The 23,415-nt window shown below is 41.7% G+C and overlaps 1 protein-coding gene across 2 annotated transcripts in view; it reads right to left on the bottom strand.

Annotated features, from left to right (window-relative positions):
* The window catches only part of LOC148505661 (uncharacterized), a 38,636-nt gene extending 15,291 nt beyond the window's left edge, over positions 1-23,345 (bottom strand). For both annotated transcript variants that reach the window (XM_088447909.1, XM_088447910.1), the window contains exons 1-4: positions 23,265-23,345; positions 21,931-22,039; positions 21,194-21,292; positions 17,258-17,369 (exon numbers count right to left, since the gene is read on the bottom strand). In XM_088447909.1, coding sequence (XP_088304035.1) covers positions 17,258-17,309 — 52 coding nt within the window. In that variant the 5' untranslated portion in view covers positions 17,310-17,369; positions 21,194-21,292; positions 21,931-22,039; positions 23,265-23,345. The remainder of the gene's footprint in view (positions 1-17,257; positions 17,370-21,193; positions 21,293-21,930; positions 22,040-23,264) is intronic.
* Between the last annotated feature and the right edge of the window lie 70 nt (positions 23,346-23,415).

Raw genomic sequence — 23,415 nt, 5'->3', positions numbered from 1 at the left:
AGTGCTGCTCTCTCTATTACTACAGTCACTATTATACTGTGTGTATAGTCATTCAGCATTCGCTACAATATAGTGCTGCTCTCTCTATTACTACAGTCACTATTATACAGTATGTATAGTCAGTCAGCATTAGCTACAATGTAGTGCTGCTCTCTCTATTACTACAGTCACTATTATACTGTGTGTATAGTCATTCAACATTCGCTACAATGTAGTGCTGCTCTCTCTATTACTACAGTCACTATTATACTGTGTATAGTCATTCAGCATTCGCTACAATGTAGTGCTGCTCTCTCTATTACTACAGTCACTATTATACTGTGTGTATAGTCAGTCAGCATTAGCTACAATGTAGTGCTGCTCTCTCTATTACTACAGTCACTATTATACTGTGTATAGTCAGTCAGCATTCGCTACAATGTAGTGCTGCTCTCTCTATTACTACAGTCACTATTATACTGTGTGTATAGTCATTCAGCATTCGCTACAATGTAGTGCTGTTCTCTATTACTACAGTCACTATTATACAGTGTGTATAGTCATTCAGCATTCGCTACAATGTAGTGCTGCTCTCTCTATTACTACAGTCACTATTATACTGTGTATAGTCATTCAGCATTCACTACAATGTAGTGCTGCTCTCTCTATTACTACAGTCACTATTATACTGTGTGTATAGTCATTCAGCATTAGCTACAATGTAGTGCTGCTCTCTCTATTACTACAGTCACTATTATACTGTGTGTATAGTCATTCAGCATTCGCTACAATGTAGTGCTGCTCTCTCTATTACTACAGTCACTATTATACTGTGTGTATAGTCAGTCAGCATTGGCTACAATGTAGTGCTGCTCTCTCTATTACTACAGTCACTATTATACTGTGTATAGTCATTCAGCATTGGCTACAATGTAGTGCTGCTCTCTCTATTACTACAGTCACTATTATACTGTGTGTATAGTCATTCAGCATTAGGTACAATGTAGTGCTGCTCTCTCTATTACTACAGTCACTATTATACTGTGTATAGTCAGTCAGCATTAGGTACAATGTAGTGCTGCTCTCTCTATTACTACAGTCACTATTATACTGTGTGTATAGTCATTCAGCATTAGCTACAATGTAGTGCTGCTCTCTCTATTACTACAGTCACTATTATACTGTGTGTATAGTCATTCAGCATTCGCTACAATGTAGTGCTGCTCTCTCTATTACTACAGTCACTATTATACTGTGTGTATAGTCATTCAGCATTGGCTACAATGTAGTGCTGCTCTCTCTATTACTACAGTCACTATTATACTGTGTGTATAGTCATTCAGCATTCGCTACAATGTAGTGCTGCTCTCTCTATTACTACAGTCACTATTATACTGTGTGTATAGTCATTCAGCATTGGCTACAATGTAGTGCTGCTCTCTCTATTACTACAGTCACTATTATACTGTGTGTATAGTCATTCAGCATTGGCTACAATGTATTGCTGCTCTCTCTATTACTACAGTCACTATTATACTGTGTGTATAGTCAGTCAGCATTAGCTACAATGTAGTGCTGCTCTCTCTATTACTACAGTCACTATTATACTGTGTGTATAGTCATTCAGCATTAGCTACAATGTAGTGCTGCTCTCTCTATTACTACAGTCACTATTATACTGTGTGTATAGTCAGTCAGCATTCGCTACAATGTAGTGCTGCTCTCTCTATTACTACAGTCACTATTATACTGTGTGTATAGTCATTCAGCATTCGCTACAATGTAGTGCTGCTCTCTCTATTACTACAGTCACTATTATACTGTGTGTATAGTCATTCAGCATTCGCTACAATGTAGTGCTGCTCTCTCTATTACTACAGTCACTATTATACTGTGTATAGTCATTCAGCATTCGCTACAATGTAGTGCTGCTCTCTCTATTACTACAGTCACTATTATACTGTGTGTATAGTCAGTCAGCATTAGCTACAATGTAGTGCTGCTCTCTCTATTACTACAGTCACTATTATACTGTGTGTATAGTCATACAGCATTCGCTACAATGTAGTGCTGCTCTCTCTATTACTACAGTCACTATTATACTGTGTATAGTCAGTCAGCATTGGCTACAATGTAGTGCTGCTCTCTCTATTACTACAGTCACTATTATACTGTGTGTATAGTCATTCAGCATTAGGTACAATGTAGTGCTGCTCTCTCTATTACTACAGTCACTATTATACTGTGTATAGTCATTCAGCATTAGGTACAATGTAGTGCTGCTCTCTCTATTACTACAGTCACTATTATACTGTGTGTATAGTCATTCAGCATTCGCTACAATATAGTGCTGCTCTCTCTATTACTACAGTCACTATTATACTGTGTGTATGGTCATTCAGCATTCGCTACAATATAGTGCTGCTCTCTCTATTACTACAGTCACTATTATACTGTGTATAGTCAGTCAGCATTCGCTACAATGTAGTGCTGCCCTCTCTATTACTACAGTCACTATTATACTGTGTGTATAGTCATTCAGCATTCGCTACAATGTAGTGCTGATCTCTCTATTACTACAGTCACTATTATACTGTGTATAGTCAGTCAGCATTAGCTACAATGTAGTGCTGATCTCTCTATTACTACAGTCACTATTATACTGTGTTTATAGTCAATCAGCATTAGCTACAATGTAGTGCTGCTCTCTCTATTACTACAGTCACTATTATACTGTGTGTATAGTCATTCAGCATTCGCTACAATGTAGTGCTGCTCTCTCTATTACTACAGTCACTATTATACTGTGTGTATAGTCATTCAGCATTGGCTACAATGTAGTGCTGCTCTCTCTATTACTACAGTCACTATTATACTGTGTGTATAGTCATTCAGCATTGGCTACAATGTAGTGCTGCTCTCTCTATTACTACAGTCACTATTATACTATGTGTATAGTCAGTCAGCATTCGCTACAATGTAGTGCTGCTCTCTCTATTACTACAGTCACTATTATACTGTGTGTATAGTCATTCAGCATTCGCTACAATGTAGTGCTGCTCTCTCTATTACTACAGTCACTATTATACTGTGTGTATAGTCAGTCAGCATTAGCTACAATGTAGTGCTGCTCTCTCTATTACTACAGTCACTATTATACTGTGTATAGTCAGTCAGCATTAGCTACAATGTAGTGCTGCTCTCTCTATTACTACAGTCACTATTATACTGTGTGTATAGTCATTCAGCATTAGGTACAATGTAGTGCTGCTCTCTCTATTACTACAGTCACTATTATACTGTGTGTATAGTCATTCAGCATTAGGTACAATGTAGTGCTGCTCTCTCTATTACTACGGTCACTATTATACTGTGTATAGTCAGTCAGCATTAGCTACAATGTAGTGCTGCTCTCTCTATTACTACAGTCACTATTATACTGTGTATAGTCAGTCAGCATTAGCTACAATGTAGTGCTGCTCTCTCTATTACTACAGTCACTATTATACTGTGTGTATAGTCAGTCAGCATTAGGTACAATGTAGTGCTGCTCTCTCTATTACTACAGTCACTATTATACTGTGTATAGTCATTCAGCATTAGCTACAATGTAGTGCTGCTCTCTCTATTACTACAGTCACTATTATACCGTGTGTATAGTCAGTCAGCATTAGCTACAATGTAGTGCTGCTCTCTCTATTACTACAGTCACTATTATACTGTGTGTATAGTCAGCATTAGCTACAATGTAGTGCTGCTCTCTCTATTACTACAGTCACTATTATACTGTGTGTATAGTCATTCAGCATTAGCTACAATGTAGTGCTGCTCTCTCTATTACTACAGTCACTATTATACTGTGTGTATAGTCATTCAGCATTAGCTACAATGTAGTGCTGCTCTCTCTATTACTACAGTCACTATTATACTGTGTGTATAGTCATTCAGCATTAGGTACAATGTAGTGCTGCTCTCTCTATTACTACAGTCACTATTATACTGTGTGTATAGTCAGTCAGCATTAGCTACAATGTAGTGCTGCTCTCTCTATTACTACAGTCACTATTATACTGTGTATAGTCATTCAGCATTCGCTACAATGTAGTGCTGCTCTCTCTATTACTACAGTCACTATTATACTGTGTATAGTCATTCAGCATTCGCTACAATGTAGTGCTGCTCTCTCTATTACTACAGTCACTATTATACTGTGTATAGTCATCCAGCATTCGCTACAATGTAGTGCTGCTCTCTCTATTACTACAGTCACTATTATACTGTGTGTATAGTCATTCAGCATTCGCTACAATGTAGTGCTGCTCTCTCTATTACTACAGTCACTATTATACTGTGTATAGTCATTCAGCATTCACTACAATGTAGTGCTGCTCTCTCTATTACTACAGTCACTATTATACTGTGTGTATAGTCAGTCAGCATTAGCTACAATGTAGTGCTGCTCTCTCTATTACTACAGTCACTATTATACTGTGTGTATAGTCAGTCAGCATTAGCTACAATGTAGTGCTGCTCTCTCTATTACTACAGTCACTATTATACTGTGTATAGTCATTCAGCATTCGCTACAATGTAGTGCTGCTCTCTCTATTACTACAGTCACTATTATACTGTGTATAGTCGGTCAGCATTCGCTACAATGTAGTGCTGCTCTCTCTATTACTACAGTCACTATTATACTGTGTATAGTCAGTCAGCATTCGCTACAATGTAGTGCTGCTCTCTCTATTACTACAGTCACTATTATACTGTGTATAGTCAGTCAGCATTCGCTACAATGTAGTGCTGCCCTCTCTATTACTACAGTCACTATTATACTGTGTGTATAGTCATTCAGCATTCGCTACAATGTAGTGCTGATCTCTCTATTACTACAGTCACTATTATACTGTGTATAGTCAGTCAGCATTAGCTACAATGTAGTGCTGATCTCTCTATTACTACAGTCACTATTATACTGTGTGTATAGTCATTCAGCATTCGCTACAATGTAGTGCTGCTCTCTCTATTACTACAGTCACTATTATACTGTGTGTATAGTCAGTCAGCATTAGCTACAAGGTAGTGCTGCTCTCCCTATTACTACAGTCACTATTATACTGTGTGTATAGTCATTCAGCATTAGCTACAATGTAGTGCTGCTCTCTCTATTACTACAGTCACTATTATACTGTGTGTATAGTCATTCAACATTAGCTACAATGTAGTGCTGCTCTCTCTATTACTACAGTCACTATTATACTGTGTATAGTCAGTCAGCATTCGCTACAATGTAGTGCTGCCCTCTCTATTACTACAGTCACTATTATACTGTGTGTATAGTCATTCAGCGTTCGCTACAATGTAGTGCTGATCTCTCTATTACTACAGTCACTATTATACTGTGTATAGTAAGTCAGCATTCGCTGCAATGTAGTGCTGGTCTCTCTATTACTACAGTCACTATTATACTGTGTGTATAGTCATTCAGCATTAGCTACAATGTAGTGCTGCTCTCTCTATTACTACAGTCACTATTATACTGTGTATAGTCATTCAGCATTAGCTACAATGTAGTGCTGCTCTCTCTATTACTACAGTCACTATTATACTGTGTGTATAGTCAGTCAGCATTAGCTACAATGTAGCGCTGCTCTCTCTATTACTACAGTCACTATTATACTGTGTATAGTCATTCAGCATTCCCTACAATGTAGTGCTGCTCTCTCTATTACTACAGTCACTATTATACTGTGTGTATAGTCATTCAGCATTCGCTACAATATAGTGCTGCTCTCTCTATTACTACAGTCACTATTATACTGTATGTATAGTCAGTCAGCATTAGCTACAATGTAGTGCTGCTCTCTCTATTACTACAGTCACTATTATACTGTGTGTATAGTCATTCAACATTCGCTACAATGTAGTGCTGCTCTCTCTATTACTACAGTCACTATTATACTGTGTATAGTCATTCAGCATTCGCTACAATGTAGTGCTGCTCTCTCTATTACTACAGTCACTATTATACTGTGTATAGTCATTCAGCATTCGCTACAATGTAGTGCTGCTCTCTCTATTACTACAGTCACTATTATACTGTGTGTATAGTCATTCAGCATTCGCTACAATGTAGTGCTGCTCTCTCTATTACTACAGTCACTATTATACTGTGTATAGTCATTCAGCATTCGCTACAATGTAGTGCTGCTCTCTCTATTACTACAGTCACTATTATACTGTGTGTATAGTCAGCATTAGCTACAATGTAGTGCTGCTCTCTCTATTACTACAGTCACTATTATACTGTGTATAGTCATTCAGCATTCCCTACAATGTAGTGCTGCTCTCTCTATTACTACAGTCACTATTATACTGTGTGTATAGTCATTCAGCATTCGCTACAATGTAGTGCTGTTCTCTATTACTACAGTCACTATTATACAGTGTGTATAGTCATTCAGCATTCGCTACAATGTAGTGCTGCTCTCTCTATTACTACAGTCACTATTATACTGTGTATAGTCATTCAGCATTCGCTACAATGTAGTGCTGCTCTCTCTATTACTACAGTCACTATTATACTGTGTGTATAGTCAGCATTAGCTACAATGTAGTGCTGCTCTCTCTATTACTACAGTCACTATTATACTGTGTATAGTCATTCAGCATTCCCTACAATGTAGTACTGCTCTCTCTATTACTACAGTCACTATTATACTGTGTGTATAGTCATTCAGCATTGGCTACAATGTAGTGCTGCTCTCTCTATTACTACAGTCACTATTATACTGTGTGTATAGTCATTCAGCATTAGCTACAATGTAGTGCTGCTCTCTCTATTACTACAGTCACTATTATACTGTGTGTATAGTCAGCATTAGCTACAATGTAGTGCTGCTCTCTCTATTACTACAGTCACTATTATACTGTGTGTATAGTCAGTCAGCATTCGCTACAATGTAGTGCTGCTCTCTCTATTACTACAGTCACTATTATACTGTGTGTATAGTCAGTCAGCATTGGCTACAATGTAGTGCTGCTCTCTCTATTACTACAGTCACTATTATACTGTGTGTATAGTCAGTCAGCATTAGCTACAATGTAGTGCTGCTCTCTCTATTACTACAGTCACTATTATACTGTGTATAGTCATTCAGCATTAGCTACAATGTAGTACTGCTCTCTCTATTACTACAGTCACTATTATACTGTGTGTATGGTCATTCAGCATTCGCTACAATATAGTGCTGCTCTCTCTATTACTACAGTCACTATTATACTGTGTATAGTCATTCAGCATTAGCTACAATGTAGTGCTGCTCTCTCTATTACTACAGTCACTATTATACTGTGTATAGTCATTCAGCATTCGCTACAATGTAGTGCTGCTCTCTCTGTTACTACAGTCACTATTATACTGTGTGTATAGTCATTCAGCATTAGCTACAATGTAGTGCTGCTCTCTCTATTACTACAGTCACTATTATACTGTGTATAGTCATTCAGCATTAGCTACAATGTAGTGCTGCTCTCTCTATTACTACAGTCACTATTATACTGTGTATAGTCAGCATTAGCTACAATGTAGTGCTGCTCTCTCTATTACTACAGTCACTATTATACTGTGTATAGTCAGTCAGCATTAGCTACAATGTAGTGCTGCTCTCTCTATTACTACAGTCACTATTATACTGTGTATAGTGAGTCAGCATTAGGTACAATGTAGTGCTGCTCTCTCTATTACTACAGTCACTATTATACCGTGTGTATAGTCAGTCAGCATTCTCTACAATGTAGTGCTGCTCTCTCTATTACTACAGTCACTATTATACCGTGTGTATAGTCAGTCAGCATTCTCTACAATGTAGTGCTGCTCTCTCTATTACTACAGTCACTATTATACCGTGTGTATAGTCAGTCAGCATTCTCTACAATGTAGTGCTGCTCTCTCTATTACTACAGTCACTATTATACCGTGTGTATAGTCAGTCAGCATTAGCTACAATGTAGTGCTGCTCTCTCTATTACTACAGTCACTATTATACTGTGTGTATAGTCAGTCAGCATTAGCTACAATGTAGTGCTGTTCTCTATTACTACAGTCACTATTATACTGTGTGTATGGTCAGTCAGCATTAGCTACAATGTAGTGCTGCTCCCTCTATTACTACAGTCACTATTATACTGTGTATAGTCAGTCAGCATTAGCTACAATGTAGTGCTGCTCTCTCTATTACTACAGTCACTATTATACTGTGTGTATAGTCATTCAGCATTAGCTACAATGTAGTGCTGCTCTCTCTATTACTACAGTCACTATTATACTGTGTGTATAGTCAGTCAGCATTCGCTACAATGTAGTGCTGCTCTCTCTATAACTAGTCACTATTATACTGTGGGTATAATCAGTCAGCATTAGCTACAATGTAGTGCTGCTCTCTATATTACTACAGTCACTATTATACTGTGTATAGTCAGTCAGCATTAGCTACAATGTAGTGCTGCTCTCTCTATTACTACAGTCACTATTATACTGTGTGTATAGTCAGTCAGCATTCTCTACAATGTAGTGCTGCTCTCTCTATTACTACAGTCACTATTATACTGTGTGTATAGTCAGTCAGCATTCGCTACAATATAGTGCTGCTCTCTCTATTACTACAGTCACTATTATACTGTGTGTACAGTCAGCATTAGCTACAATGTAGTGCTGCTCTCTCTATTACTACAGTCACTATTATACTGTGTGTATAGTCATTCAGCATTAGCTACAATGTAGTGCTGCTCTCTCTATTACTACAGTCACTATTATACTGTGTGTATAGTCATTCAGCATTAGCTACAATGTAGTGCTGCTCTCTCTATTACTACAGTCACTATTATACTGTGTGTAAAGTCATTCAGCATTCGCTACAATGTAGTGCTGCTCTCTCTATTACTACAGTCACTATTATACTGTGTATAGTCAGTCAGCATTAGGTATAATGTAGTGCTGCTCTCTCTATTACTACAGTCACTATTATACTGTGTGTATAGTCATTCAGCATTCGCTACAATGTAGTGCTGCTCTCTCTATTACTACAGTCACTATTATACTGTGTATAGTCAGTCAGCATTAGGTATAATGTAGTGCTGCTCTCTCTATTACTACAGTCACTATTATACCGTGTGTATAGTCAGTCAGCATTAGCTACAATGTAGTGCTGCTCTCTCTATTACTACAGTCACTATTATACTGTGTGTATAGTCATTCAGCATTCGCTACAATGTAGTGCTGCTCTCTCTATTACTACAGTCACTATTATACTGTGTATAGTCAGTCAGCATTAGCTACAATGTAGTGCTGCTCTCTCTATTACTACAGTCACTATTATACTGTGTGTATAGTCATTCAGCATTCGCTACAATGTAGTGCTGCTCTCTCTATTACTACAATCACTATTATACTGTGTATAGTCATTCAGCATTCGCTACAATGTAGTGCTGCTCTCTCTATTACTACAGTCACTATTATACTGTGGGTATGGTCATTCAGCATTAGCTACAATGTAGTGCTGCTCTCTCTATTACTACAGTCACTATTATACTGTGTATAGTCAGTCAGCATTAGCTACAATGTAGTGCTGCTCTCTCTATTACTACAGTCACTATTGTACTGTGTGTATAGTCATTCAGCATTAGCTACAATGTAGTGCTGCTCTCTCTATTACTACAGTCACTATTATACTGTGTGTATAGTCAGTCAGCATTAGGTACAATGTAGTGCTGCTCTCTCTATTACTACAGTCACTATTATACTGTGTATAGTCATTCAGCATTAGCTACAATGTAGTGCTGCTCTCTCTATTACTACAGTCACTATTATACCGTGTGTATAGTCAGTCAGCATTAGCTACAATGTAGTGCTGCTCTCTCTATTACTACAGTCACTATTATACTGTGTGTATAGTCATTCAGCATTGGCTACAATGTAGTGCTGCTCTCTCTATTACTACAGTCACTATTATACTGTGTATAGTCATTCAGCATTAGCTACAATGTAGTGCTGCTCTCTCTGTTACTACAGTCACTATTATACTGTGTGTATAGTCATTCAGCATTGGCTACAATGTAGTGCTGCTCTCTCTATTACTACAGTCACTATTATACTGTGTGTATAGTCATTCAGCATTCGCTACAATGTAGTGCTGCCCTCTCTATTACTACAGTCACTATTATACTGTGTGTATAGTCATTCAGCATTCTCTACAATGTAGTGCTGCTCTCTATATTACTACAGTCACTATTATACTGTGTATAGTCAGTCAGCATTGGCTACAATGTAGTGCTGCTCTCTCTATTACTACAGTCACTATTATACTGTGTATATAGTCATTCAGCATTCGCTACAATGTAGTGCTGCTCTCTCTATTACTACAGTCACTATTATACTGTGTGTATGGTCAGTCAGTATTAGCTACAATGTAGTGCTGCTCTCTCTATTACTACAGTCACTATTATACTGTGTGTATAGTCATTCAGCATTCGCTACAATGTAGTGCTGCTCTCTCTATTACTACAGTCACTATTATACTGTGTATAGTCATTCAGCATTGGCTACAATGTAGTGCTGCTCTCTCTATTACTACGGTCACTATTATACTGTGTATAGTCATTCAGCATTAGCTACAATGTAGTGCTGCTCTCTCTATTACTACAGTCACTATTATACTGTGTGTATTGTCATTCAGCATTAGCTACAATGTAGTGCTGCTCTCTCTATTACTACAGTCACTATTATACTGTGTATAGTCATTCAGCATTAGCTACAATGTAGTGCTGCTCTCTCTATTACTACAGTCACTATTATACTGTGTATAGTCAGTCAGCATTAGCTACAATGTAGTGCTGCTCTCTCTATTACTACAGTCACTATTATACTGTGTGTATTGTCATTCAGCATTAGCTACAATGTAGTGCTGCTCTCTCTATTACTACAGTCACTATTATACTGCGTGTATAGTCAGTCAGCATTAGGTACAATGTAGTGCTGCTCTCTCTATTACTACAGTCACTATTATACTGTGTATAGTCATTCAGCATTAGCTACAATGTAGTGCTGCTCTCTCTATTACTACAGTCACTATTATACCGTGTGTATAGTCAGTCAGCATTAGCTACAATGTAGTGCTGCTCTCTCTATTACTACAGTCACTATTATACTGTGTGTATAGTCAGCATTAGCTACAATGTAGTGCTGCTCTCTCTATTACTACAGTCACTATTATACCGTGTGTATAGTCAGTCAGCATTAGCTACAATGTAGTGCTGCTCTCTCTATTACTACAGTCACTATTATACCGTGTGTATAGTCAGTCAGCATTAGCTACAATGTAGTGCTGCTCTCTCTATTACTACAGTCACTATTATACTGTGTGTATAGTCAGTCAGCATTAGTTACAATGTAGTGCTGTTCTCTCTATTACTACAGTCACTATTATACTGTGTGTATAATCATTCAGCATTAGCTACAATGTAGTGCTGCTCTCTCTATTACTACAGTCACTATTATACTGTGTGTATAGTCATTCAGCATTAGGTACAATATAGTGCTGCTCTCTCTATTACTACAGTCACTATTATACTGTGTGTATAGTCAGTCAGCATTAGCTACAATGTAGTGCTGCTCTCTCTATTACTACAGTCACTATTATACTGTGTATAGTCATTCAGCATTCGCTACAATGTAGTGCTGCTCTCTCTATTACTACAGTCACTATTATACTGTGTATAGTCATTCAGCATTCGCTACAATGTAGTGCTGCTCTCTCTATTACTACAGTCACTATTATACTGTGTATAGTCATCCAGCATTCGTTACAATGTAGTGCTGCTCTCTCTATTACTACAGTCACTATTATACTGTGTGTATAGTCATTCAGCATTCGCTACAATGTAGTGCTGCTCTCTCTATTACTACAGTCACTATTATACTGTGTATAGTCATTCAGCATTCGCTACAATGTAGTGCTGCTCTCTCTATTACTACAGTCACTATTATACTGTGTGTATAGACAGTCAGCATTCGCTACAATGTAGTGCTGTTCTCTCTATTACTACAGTCACTATTCTACTGTGTATAGTCAGTCAGCATTCGCTACAATGTAGTGCTGCTCTCTCTATTACTACAGTCACTATTATACTGTGTGTATAGTCATTCAGCATTCGCTACAATGTAGTGCTGCTCTCTCTATTACTACAGTCACTATTATACTGTGTATAGTCAGTAAGTATTCGCTACAATGTAGTGCTGCTCTCTCTATTACTACAGTCACTATTATACTGTGTGTATAGTCAGTCAGCATTAGCTACAATGTAGTGCTGCTCTCTCTATTACTACAGTCACTATTATACTGTGTATAGTCAGTCAGCATTGGCTACAATGTAGTGCTGCTCTCTCTATTACTACAGTCACTATTATACTGTGTATAGTCAGTCAGCATTAGTTACAATGTAGTGCTGCTCTCTCTATTACTACAGTCACTATTATACTGTGTATAGTCAGTCAGCATTGGCTACAATGTAGTGCTGCTCTCTCTATTACTACAGTCACTATTATACTGTGTATAGTCAGTCAGCATTGGCTACAATGTAGTGCTGCTCTCTCTATTACTACAGTCACTATTATACTGTGTGTATAGTCAGTCAGCATTAGCTACAATGTAGTGCTGCTCTCTCTATTATTACAGTCACTATTATACTGTGTGTATAGTCAGTCAGCATTAGCTACAATGTAGTGCTGCTCTCTCTATTACTACAGTAACTATTATACTGTGTATAGTCAGTCAGCATTAGCTACAATGTAGTGCTGCTCTCTCTATTACTACAGTCACTATTATACTGTGTGTATAGTCAGTCAGCATTCGCTACAATGTAGTGCTGCTCTCTCTATAACTAGTCACTATTATACTGTGGGTATAATCAGTCAGCATTAGCTACAATGTAGTGCTGCTCTCTCTATTACTACAGTCACTATTATACTGTGTGTATAGTCATTCAGCATTAGCTACAATGTAGTGCTGCTCTCTCTATTACTACAGTCACTATTATACTGTGTGTATAGTCAGTCAGCATTAGCTACAATGTAGTGCTGCTCTCTCTATTACTACAGTCACTATTATACTGTGTATATAGTCATTCAGCATTCGCTACAATGTAGTGCTGCTCTCTCTATTACTACAGTCACTATTATACTGTGTGTATAGTCATTCAGCATTAGCTACAATGTAGTGCTGCTCTCTCTATTACTACAGTCACTATTATACTGTGTGTATAGTCATTCAGCATTAGCTACAATGTAGTGCTGCTCTCTCTATTACTACAGTCACTATTATACTGTCTGTATAGTCATTCAGCATTCGCTACAATGTAGTGCTGCTCTCTCTATTACTACAGTCACTATTATACTGTGTATAGTCATTCAGCATTAGTTACAATGTAGTGCTGCTCTCTCTATTACTACAGTCACTATTATACTGTGTGTATAGTCAGTCAGCATTCGCTACAATGTAGTGCTGCTCTCTCTATTACTACAGTCACTATTATACTGTGTATAGTCATTCAGCATTAGTTACAATGTAGTGCTGCTCTCTCTATTACTACAGTCACTATTATACTGTGTGTATAGTCATTCAGCATTAGTTACAATGTAGTGCTGCTCTCTCTATTACTACAGTCACTATTATACTGTGTGTATAGTCAGTCAGCATTCGCTACAATGTAGTGCTGCTCTCTCTATTACTACAGTCACTATTATACTGTGTATAGTCATTCAGCATTAGCTACAATGTAGTGCTGCTCTCTCTATTACTACAGTCACTATTATACTGTGTATAGTCAGTCAGCATTAGCTACAATGTAGTGCTGCTCTCTCTATTACTACAGTCACTATTATACTGTGTGTATAGTCATTCAGCATTAGCTACAATGTAGTGCTGCTCTCTCTATTACTACAGTCACTATTATACTGTGTGTATAGTCATTCAGCATTCGCTACAATGTAGTGCTGCTCTCTCTATTACTACAGTCACTATTATACTGTGTGTATAGTCATTCAGCATTCGCTACAATGTAGTGCTGCTCTCTCTATTACTACAGTCACTATTATACTGTGTGTATAGTCAGTCAGCATTAGCTACGATGTAGTGCTGCTCTCTCTATTACTACAGTCACTATGGTACTGTGTATAGTCATTCAGCATTAGCTACAATGTAGTGCTGCTCTCTCTATTACTACAGTCACTATTATACTGTGTGTATAGTCAGTCAGCATTCGCTACAATGTAGTGCTGCTCTCTCTATTACTACAGTCACTATTATACTGTGTATAGTCAGTCAGTATTAGCTACAATGTAGTGCTGCTCTCTCTATTACTACAGTCACTATTATACTGTGTGTATAGTCATTCAGCATTAGGTACAATGTAGTGCTGCTCTCTCTATTACTACAGTCACTATTATACTGTGTGTATAGTCAGTCAGCATTAGTTACAATGTAGTGCTACTCTCTCTATTACTACAGTCACTATTATACTGTGTGTATAGTCATTCAGCATTGGCTACAATGTAGTGCTGCTCTCTCTATTACTATAGTCACTATTATACTGTGTGTATAGTCATTCAGCATTAGCTACAATGTAGTGCTGCTCTCTCTATTACTACAGTCACTATTATACTGTGTGTATAGTCATTCAGCATTGGCTACAATGTAGTGCTGCTCTCTCTATTACTACAGTCACTATTATACTGTGTATAGTCAGTCAGCATTGGCTACAATGTAGTGCTGCTCTCTCTATTACTACAGTCACTATTATACTGTGTATAGTCAGTCAGCATTAGCTACAATGTAGTGCTGCTCTCTCTATTACTACAGTCACTATTATACTGTGTGTATAGTCAGTCAGCATTAGTTACAATGTAGTGCTGCTCTCTCTATTACTACAGTCACTATTATACTGTGTGTATAGTCAGTCAGCATTGGCTACAATGTAGTGCTGAGAATGCTGCTCTCTCTATTACTACAGTCACTATTATACTGTGTATAGTCAGTCAGCATTCGCTACAATGTAGTGCTGCTCTCTCTATTACTACAGTCACTATTATACTGTGTGTATAGTCATTCAGCATTCGCTACAATGTAGTGCTGCTCTCTCTATTACTACAGTCACTATTATACTGTGTGTATAGTCAGTCAGCATTAGCTACAATGTAGTGCTGCTCTCTCTATTACTACAGTCACTATTATACTGTGTATAGTCAGTCAGCATTGGCTACAATGTAGTGCTGCTCTCTCTATTACTACAGTCACTATTATACTGTGTATAGTCAGTCAGCATTAGTTACAATGTAGTGCTGCTCTCTCTATTACTACAGTCACTATTATACTGTGTATAGTCAGTCAGCATTGGCTACAATGTAGTGCTGCTCTCTCTATTACTACAGTCACTATTATACTGTGTATAGTCAGTCAGCATTAGCTACAATGTAGTGCTGCTCTCTCTATTACTACAGTAACTATTATACTGTGTATAGTCAGTCAGCATTAGCTACAATGTAGTGCTGCTCTCTCTATTACTACAGTCACTATTATACTGTGTGTATAGTCAGTCAGCATTCGCTACAATGTAGTGCTGCTCTCTCTATAACTAGTCACTATTATACTGTGGGTATAATCAGTCAGCATTAGCTACAATGTAGTGCTGCTCTCTCTATTACTACAGTCACTATTATACTGTGTATAGTCATTCAGCATTAGCTACAATGTAGTGCTGCTCTCTCTATTACTACAGTCACTATTATACTGTGTATAGTCAGTCAGCATTCGCTACAATGTAGTGCTGCTCTCTCTATTACTACAGTCACTATTATACTGTGTGTATAGTCATTCAGCATTCGCTACAATGTAGTGCTGCTCTCTCTATTACTACAGTCACTATTATACTGTGTGTATAGTCAGTCAGCATTAGCTACGATGTAGTGCTGCTCTCTCTATTACTACAGTCACTATTATACTGTGTATAGTCATTCAGCATTCGCTACAATGTAGTGCTGCTCTCTCTATTACTACAGTCACTATTATACTGTGTGTATAGTCATTCAGCATTAGCTACAATGTAGAGATGGCTGTAGTGACAGAGGAGGGTGTAGGATAAGAGAGTGCTGTAGTGACAGAGGAGGGTGTAGGATAAGAGATGGCTGTAGTGACAGAGGAGGGTGTAGGATAAGAGAGTGCTGTAGTGACAGAGGAGGGTGTAGGATAAGAGATGGCTGTAGTGACAGAGGAGGGTGTAGGATTAGAGATGGCTGTAGTGACAGAGTAGGGTGTGGGATTAGAGATGGCTGTAGTGACAGAGGAGGGTGTGGGATAAGAGATGGCTGTAGTGACAGAGGAGGGTGTAGGATAAGATATTGCTGTAGTGACAGAGGAGGGTGTAGGATAAGAGATTGCTGTAGTGACAGAGGAGGGTGTAGGATAAGAGAGTGCTGTAGTGACAGAGGAGAGTGTAGGATAAGAGATTGCTGTAGTGAAAGAGGAGGGTGTAGGATAAGAGAGTGCTGTAGTGACAGAGGAGAGTGTAGGATAAGAGATTGCTGTAGTGACAGAGGAGGGTGTAGGATAAGAGATGGCTGTAGTGACAGAACAAGGAGAATATGTGACTGTTATGTACTTAGGGCCTGATTCAGACCCACTCGCGAGCGGCTGTCCGCTCGCAAGTGGGTCGATGTTATGCACTGAGCATGCGCACGACGGAGGGAGCTCCGTCGTGCGCATGCGCCAGACGCGACGAGCGAAGGAAAGTCCTTCGCTCGTTGTGTCCGATCAAAGGGGGTGTGCTGTCAATGTTGATTGACAGCACGCCCCCTTTGGTGGGCGTGCCGGGGGCGTGCCTCCCTGACGGGGGCGTTCCCACGGGAACGCCTCCCGTCAGAAGCCGGCCCACTGACATCACTAGTGATGTCAGTGGGAGTGATTTTGGCTCTGATAAGAGCCAAAATCACTCCGGAGCTTGCGGTTGAAAACCTCAACCGCAGGCTCCGGCTCGCAAATTCGATGGTCGCGATGGTCTCGACCATCGCGGCCATCACAAAGCACGCTCGTATAGCCTGTGGGTGGTGACCCACAGCTATACGAGCGTCCAGGAGGACGCTCCATGAAAATGGAGCCCGGCCCTCATTCAGAGCGTGCGCTCTGCTCAGAGCGTACGGCTCTGAATGAGGGCCTTAGTGATTATTACTCACCTGTGCTGATAGCTGTAGGGATTTCCTCCTCCTTACACTGCTGATCATCCATCACATACGTCTCTTCTTCTCCCTCTATATCTTCTAGATTAATATTAGTCAGATGTTCACACTAAATTACACACAAAACAATAAAAAAGAACTTTAACAATGTCTGATTTAATTAATTGAGCTAATAAAACAAGAGGTATGGTAAGAACTTACCTTTGTTAAGTCCGTAGGGCCCACAGGGTTGACCTTGGGGTATAGCTAGATCTGGATGCACGGGCACCACGCAGTTAAAGCTTTTGCTGCTCCCAGGATGCACTTGGGTCCATCCTCCTCTATACCCCGCCCCCGAGCCACAGGCATCTCAGCTGGTAAGCAACCAAGGCCGGAGGAGGAGACTAAACAGAGAGAAGGAAGACTGGAACACACAAGAAACCATACTCACAGAAATGGGAGACGGAAAACCGGTGACCAGCCACACAGCCCATATGAAGCCAGGTGCATCAGGACGGGTGCCCTGTGGACCCTATTGACTTCGTAGAAACAGAGATAACAAAGGTAAGTTCTTACCATATCTCTTGTTTTCTACTTCAGGGTCCATAGGGGGTCCACAGGGTTGACCTTGGGGATGTCCAAAAGCAGTTCAACTAAGGGCAGGGACGCTCCTGTGCAGAAAGGAGAACCCGGCGTCCGAAGGATGCATCCTGAGAGGCAAAGGTGTCAAACGCATAGAACCTCAAAAATGTCTAAATGGAAGACCAGGTGGCCGCCTTGCATAGCTGAACAGCAGAGATGCCACGTCTAGCAGCCCAAGAAGGACTCACAGACCGAGTGAAATGAGCCTTAACGGATGCTGGAACAGGTAAACCCTCCTGTGCATAAGCCTCACAAATAACAGAACAAAGCCAACAGGCTAAGGTTTGTTTGTTGGCAGGCCAACCCCTCCTGTGAAAACCAAAGAGACAAAGAATCAGACTTCCTAACGGAAGCTGTCCGGTCCACATAAACTCTGAAAGCACGGACTACATCCAAGGAAGCCTCACCAGCTGAAAGATCAGGTGACTGAAAAGCTGGCACAACAAGTTCCTGATTAATGTGGAACTTAGAAACCACTTTAGGCAAAAACTCAGGACGAGTGCGAAGCACCGCTCTGTCCTGGTGAAAAATCAGAAAAGGGGGACGACAGGAGAGCTCCCCCAATTCTGACACCCTCCTGGCAGAAGCAATTGCCAGGAGAAAAACAGTCTTAAACGTTAACCACTTGAGTTATACCGACTCAAGAGGCTCAAAACGAGGACCCTGTAGGACCCGAAGAACCACCGCCAAGTCCCAAGGAGCCACAGGAGACACAAAGGGAGGCTGGAATCGGAGAACCCCTTGGAAAAAAGTGTGAACATCTGGCAGTGTAGCGATCCTTTGTTGGAACCACACCGACAGCGCGAACACATGAACCTTCAGGGAGGCAAGACGTAAGCCTAGGTCCAAACCTGACTGAAGAAATTCCAAAATCCTAGAAACTCGGAACACTCGAAGATCATAGTTTTTGGACTCACCACTGAAAGTAAGTGTGCCACACCCTGTGGTAAATCTATGCGGAAGCAGGCATGCGTGCCCTGAGCATGGTACTAATACCCGAACCCGAGAAGCCCCAAGACCTTAAGACGGCTGTCTCAAGAGCCATGCCATCAAAGACAGCCGACCCAGATCCGGGTAAAGGCAGGGCCAATGAGACAATAGGTCCTGACGCTGAGAAAGAAGGTACGGAGCGTAGATGGAGAGGCTCCTTAAATCGGAGTACCAAGGACGTCTGGGCCACGCTGGAGCCACCAGCACGAGCATGCCGCCGTCCTGCTTGAACTTCCGCAGGACCCGTGGCATCAGAGATATCGGAGGAAAGAGATACGCCAGTTGAAACTTCCATGTCACCGACAGTGTGTCCACCAGACTTGCGCCTGCGTCTCTTGTCCTTGACCCGTACATGGGCAACTTGTGATTGTGAGGAGAGGCCATCAAGTCCAGCTCCGGCAGCCCCCATCTATCCATGAGTAGTTGAAATACCTCTGGGTGAAGCGACCATTCCCCGGGATGCACGTCGTGACGGCTGAGGAAGTCAGCCTCCCAATTGAGGACTCCGGGGATGAAGACCGCTGGAATGCTGGAATGTGGCACTCCGCCCAAGCAAGGATGTGAGACACCTCTGACATCGCAGCCCGACTGCGAGATCCTCCCTGGTGGTTGATGTATGCCACCGTGGTGGCGTTGTCTGTTTGAACTTGAACCGCCCTTCCTTGAAGAGCGGTGCCAGACAACTGCAGGGCCCTGTACACGGCCCGCAGTTCCAGAATGTTGATGGGGAGAAGTGCTTCTTCCACAGTCCAACTTCCCTGAAGGAGCCTGTCACTGCCCCCCAACCCCGGAGACTGGCACCTGTTGTGAGCAGGACCCAGTCCGGGATCCAAAAGGGGCTCCCCTCGACTAGATGAGCCGTCTGAAGCCACCAAGCTAAAGACTGCCGAACCTCCGGGGACAACACCAGCATCTGAGACCGGATCCGGTGAGGTAACCCGTTCCATTCCGATAGAATCAGCCCCTGCAGGGGCCTGGAATAGAACTGGGCAAATTCCACCATGTCGAATGCCGACACCATGGACCCCAGAACTCTCATTGCCGATGGACCGTCAGTCGGCAACTGCTCAGGCAACTGTGTATCTGCAGCTGTAGGGAGGAGACATTCTCCGGAGTCAGTTAGATCCTCTGCTGACGAGAATCTAGCAGGGCTCCCAAATGAACCATCCGCTGTGACGGAATCAGGGAGGACTTTCTCCAATTTATCAACCACCTGTGCGCTTGCAGACAAGCGATCGTCAGGTGGAGATGTTGAAGCAGTACTTCCGGAGAGCTCGCCAGCAAAAGAAGGTCATCTAGATACGTTAGCAGCCGTACATTTTGGCTCTGAAGATGGGCGGCCCTGATTGCCATGACTTTGGTGAATACCCTTGGTGCCGTGGAGAGGCCAAAGGGTAGCGCCCGAAACTGGTAGTGATGTTGCAGATACTGCTGGTGGGAAGGTGCTATCAGAACATGGAGGTAGGCGTCCTGGATATCCAGGGAGACCATGTAATCCCCAGGTTCCATCGCCAGAATGATGGAACGTAACGTTTCCATCCTGAACTTGGGAACTCTGAGGAATTTGTTCAGAGACTTCAAATTGAGGATAGGGCGATGAGAACCATTGGGTTTCTGCACTAGAAACAAGAGTAGAGTAGTACCCCGCCCCCCGCTGTGACTGAGGAACAGGAACAATGACCCCTGCTTTCAGCAAGGACTCTATAGCCTCCTGAATCTGCAAAGCTTTGGTTTTGTCCTGAGAAGGAATCGTGCAGAAAAACTGATGGGGCGGTCTGTGCCGAAAAAGACAGGGCCTACCCCTGGGTAGCAATGCGCTGCCCGCGGCTTACCTGTCCCCGGCGAATATGGCAGCAGTCTGTGGGAGGTCTCGGAGCCCTGCTAGTACTGACTCCGGGGTCCCGCTGCGATCCCCAGATCAGTACTGACGTCACAGCGCCAGCGGGGTTGTTGGAGCGGCAGCGTGGACGTCCGGATGGACAGTCTGATGCTGCCGCTCTGAAGGAGTAAAAATAAATAAATAAAATTCTTCTTTAAAGAATAAAAATAAGCTTAGGGGCTGCTCCAGCCGGGCACCAACTAAAACTGAGGTGCCTGCGGCTCGGGGGCGGGGTATAGAGGAGGATGGACCCAAGTGCATCCTGGGAGCAGCAAAAGCTTTAACTACGTGGTGCCCGAGGATCCAGATCCAGCTATACCCAAAGGTCAACCCTGTGGACCCCCTATGGACCCAGAAGTAGAAATAGGAAAATACATTTGCAGTTTGCTTACATATTATACAGTGAAAGTCACTTTGGTATTTAGACCCATAATTCCACCTACCTGATCCTCCTGTGGGACACTGTGATTCTCCTCTGTATCATCCTTGGAATAAAGAGGACGGGGACATCTCTCTGGGGGTATTCCTGTTACTGGCACAATCTGTAGGAGACACACAAAGATTGAATAATAGTATTTTTGTACTTACTGTAAAATCCCTTTAGGGGACACTGCAGTACTTTGGGGATGAATAAAAGAGTGACTGTTATAAGAGACTCGATGACCCCAATAGGTCTGAGTAGTTGACCACGTCTCCTGGGACTGTTGTTACTGAAAGAGGGAGGGGATTGGGCCTTCGAGGTCCTTATTTTGTAATATTGACCAAGCATTCCCTGAAAATTAGATCCAGACGGGTCCCGACCACAGAAGAGACCTGGGTGGGGTGAAGTCCCGTACAGCAGATGGTTTACCTGCGTAGAGCTGGATCCTTGGAGCTTGCCTGGCCACACCTGTCTATACACACTAAAGTAATGAATAAAATAAAAAATGTATACTCCATGGCTTAAAAAGTTAAATACTTCCAGGGGAGGGGCATAGAGGGGGAGGAGCTAGAACAAGTCTGTAGTGTAGTTGTGCCCTACTCCAGCACTAGTGCCCTCTATACCCCAAGGTACAGCAGTGTCCTCTAATATGGATGAAAGAGAAAAACTGTTTATAAGTGATTATCAGATGATATCTGTATATATTGGGGGCCTTCAACTCAGCTGTCCCTTTTACAGTACATCAAGGTCTCCTCTTACCCAGTGATGTGAAGGGCCGGTGATTCTCCATCATCACGTCCTTGTACAGTTCCTTGTGTTTCTATATCTCCATACAGAATGGTGATTAGAGGCAGTGACATCTTCAATCCTTATAGGAACATGACATACATAATGCTACATTCATTACCCAGAAACACATTAGTCAGCATTGACTGATGATTATCATTATGAGGCTATGAGGTGACCTGTATGTTAGTATTAGATGGGCACTATGAGGCTATGAGGTGACCTGTATGTTAGTATTAGATGGGCACTATGAGGTGACCTGTTAGTATTAGAGGGGCACTATGAGGCGACCTGCATGTTAGTATTAGAGGGGCACTATGAGGCGACCTGTATGTTGATATTAGATGGGCACTATGACGTGACCTATATATGGGTGTTACATGGGTACTATGAGGTGACCTATATGTAGGTGTTAGATGGGCATTATGAGGTGACCTATAGGTAGGTGTTAGATGGGCACTATGGGGTGACATATATGTGAGTGTTACTTTGGCACTATGAGGCTTTGATGTGCCCTATATGTGGGCATTATGATATGACCTAAATGTGGGTGTTATTTGAGTACTGTGGGGTGGGCTTTGGGAGGGTGGTAGGTGGGCACTGTGGGGCAGACACTGGGAGGGTGGTAGGTGGCCTCTATGTTAGTATTAGATGGGCACTATGAGGTGACATATGTGGGAGTTAGATGGGCACTATGAGGTGACCTATATGTGGGAGTTAGATGGGCCCTATATGTGGGTGTTACATGGGTACTATGAGGTGACCTATATGTGGGTGTTAGATGGGCATTATAAGGCTATGAGGTGACCTATATGTGGGTGATAGATGGGCACTATGAGGCGAACTATATGTGGGTGTTAGATGGGTACTATGAAGTGACCTATATGTGGGTGTTAGATGGGCATTATAAGGTTATGAGGTGACATATGTGGGTGTTACATGGGCACTACGAGGTGACCTATATGTGGGCATTATGATATTTGGGTACTATGGGGTGGGCTTGCGGAGGGTGGTAGGTGGGCACTGTGGGGCACACACTGGGAGGATGGTAGTTGGGAACTATGGGGTGGGCAATGGAAGTATATAAGACGGGCAAACAGAGGATATAATAGAGGATAATAGGATGTCAGGAGACAATTATTATTGTGTGAGGAGCCATTATAGGGGAACCAGCGGAGGCACAATTAGGCTGAGGTGGGTGTTATGAGGACACCGGTCGAAAAGCCAGGAGGGGGTCACAGAGCATAATCCCTCCTCCATAGCCCCATGGTGAAGGATAATGGAGACATGAGGCAGCAGCCATGTACCTGCTCTATCCCTGCTGTACGTGCATCACTGTATCTCTGTCCCTTCTAGTGCGGACTCGCCCCAGAGGCTCCTGGGCCCGGCCTCCTCTCTCTCACCCGCAGGACGTCACACAACCGACTTCCGACTTGTGCGTTCCAAATGACTTCCGCC

This window comes from Taudactylus pleione, unplaced genomic scaffold (genome assembly GCF_031769625.1).
Source record: "Taudactylus pleione unplaced genomic scaffold, aTauple2 ptg000445l, whole genome shotgun sequence".
NCBI classification, from domain to species: Eukaryota; Metazoa; Chordata; class Amphibia; order Anura; family Myobatrachidae; genus Taudactylus; species Taudactylus pleione.
The sequence above is the reverse complement of the archived record's forward strand: the minus strand, read 5'-3'. Positions and strand labels throughout refer to the sequence as shown.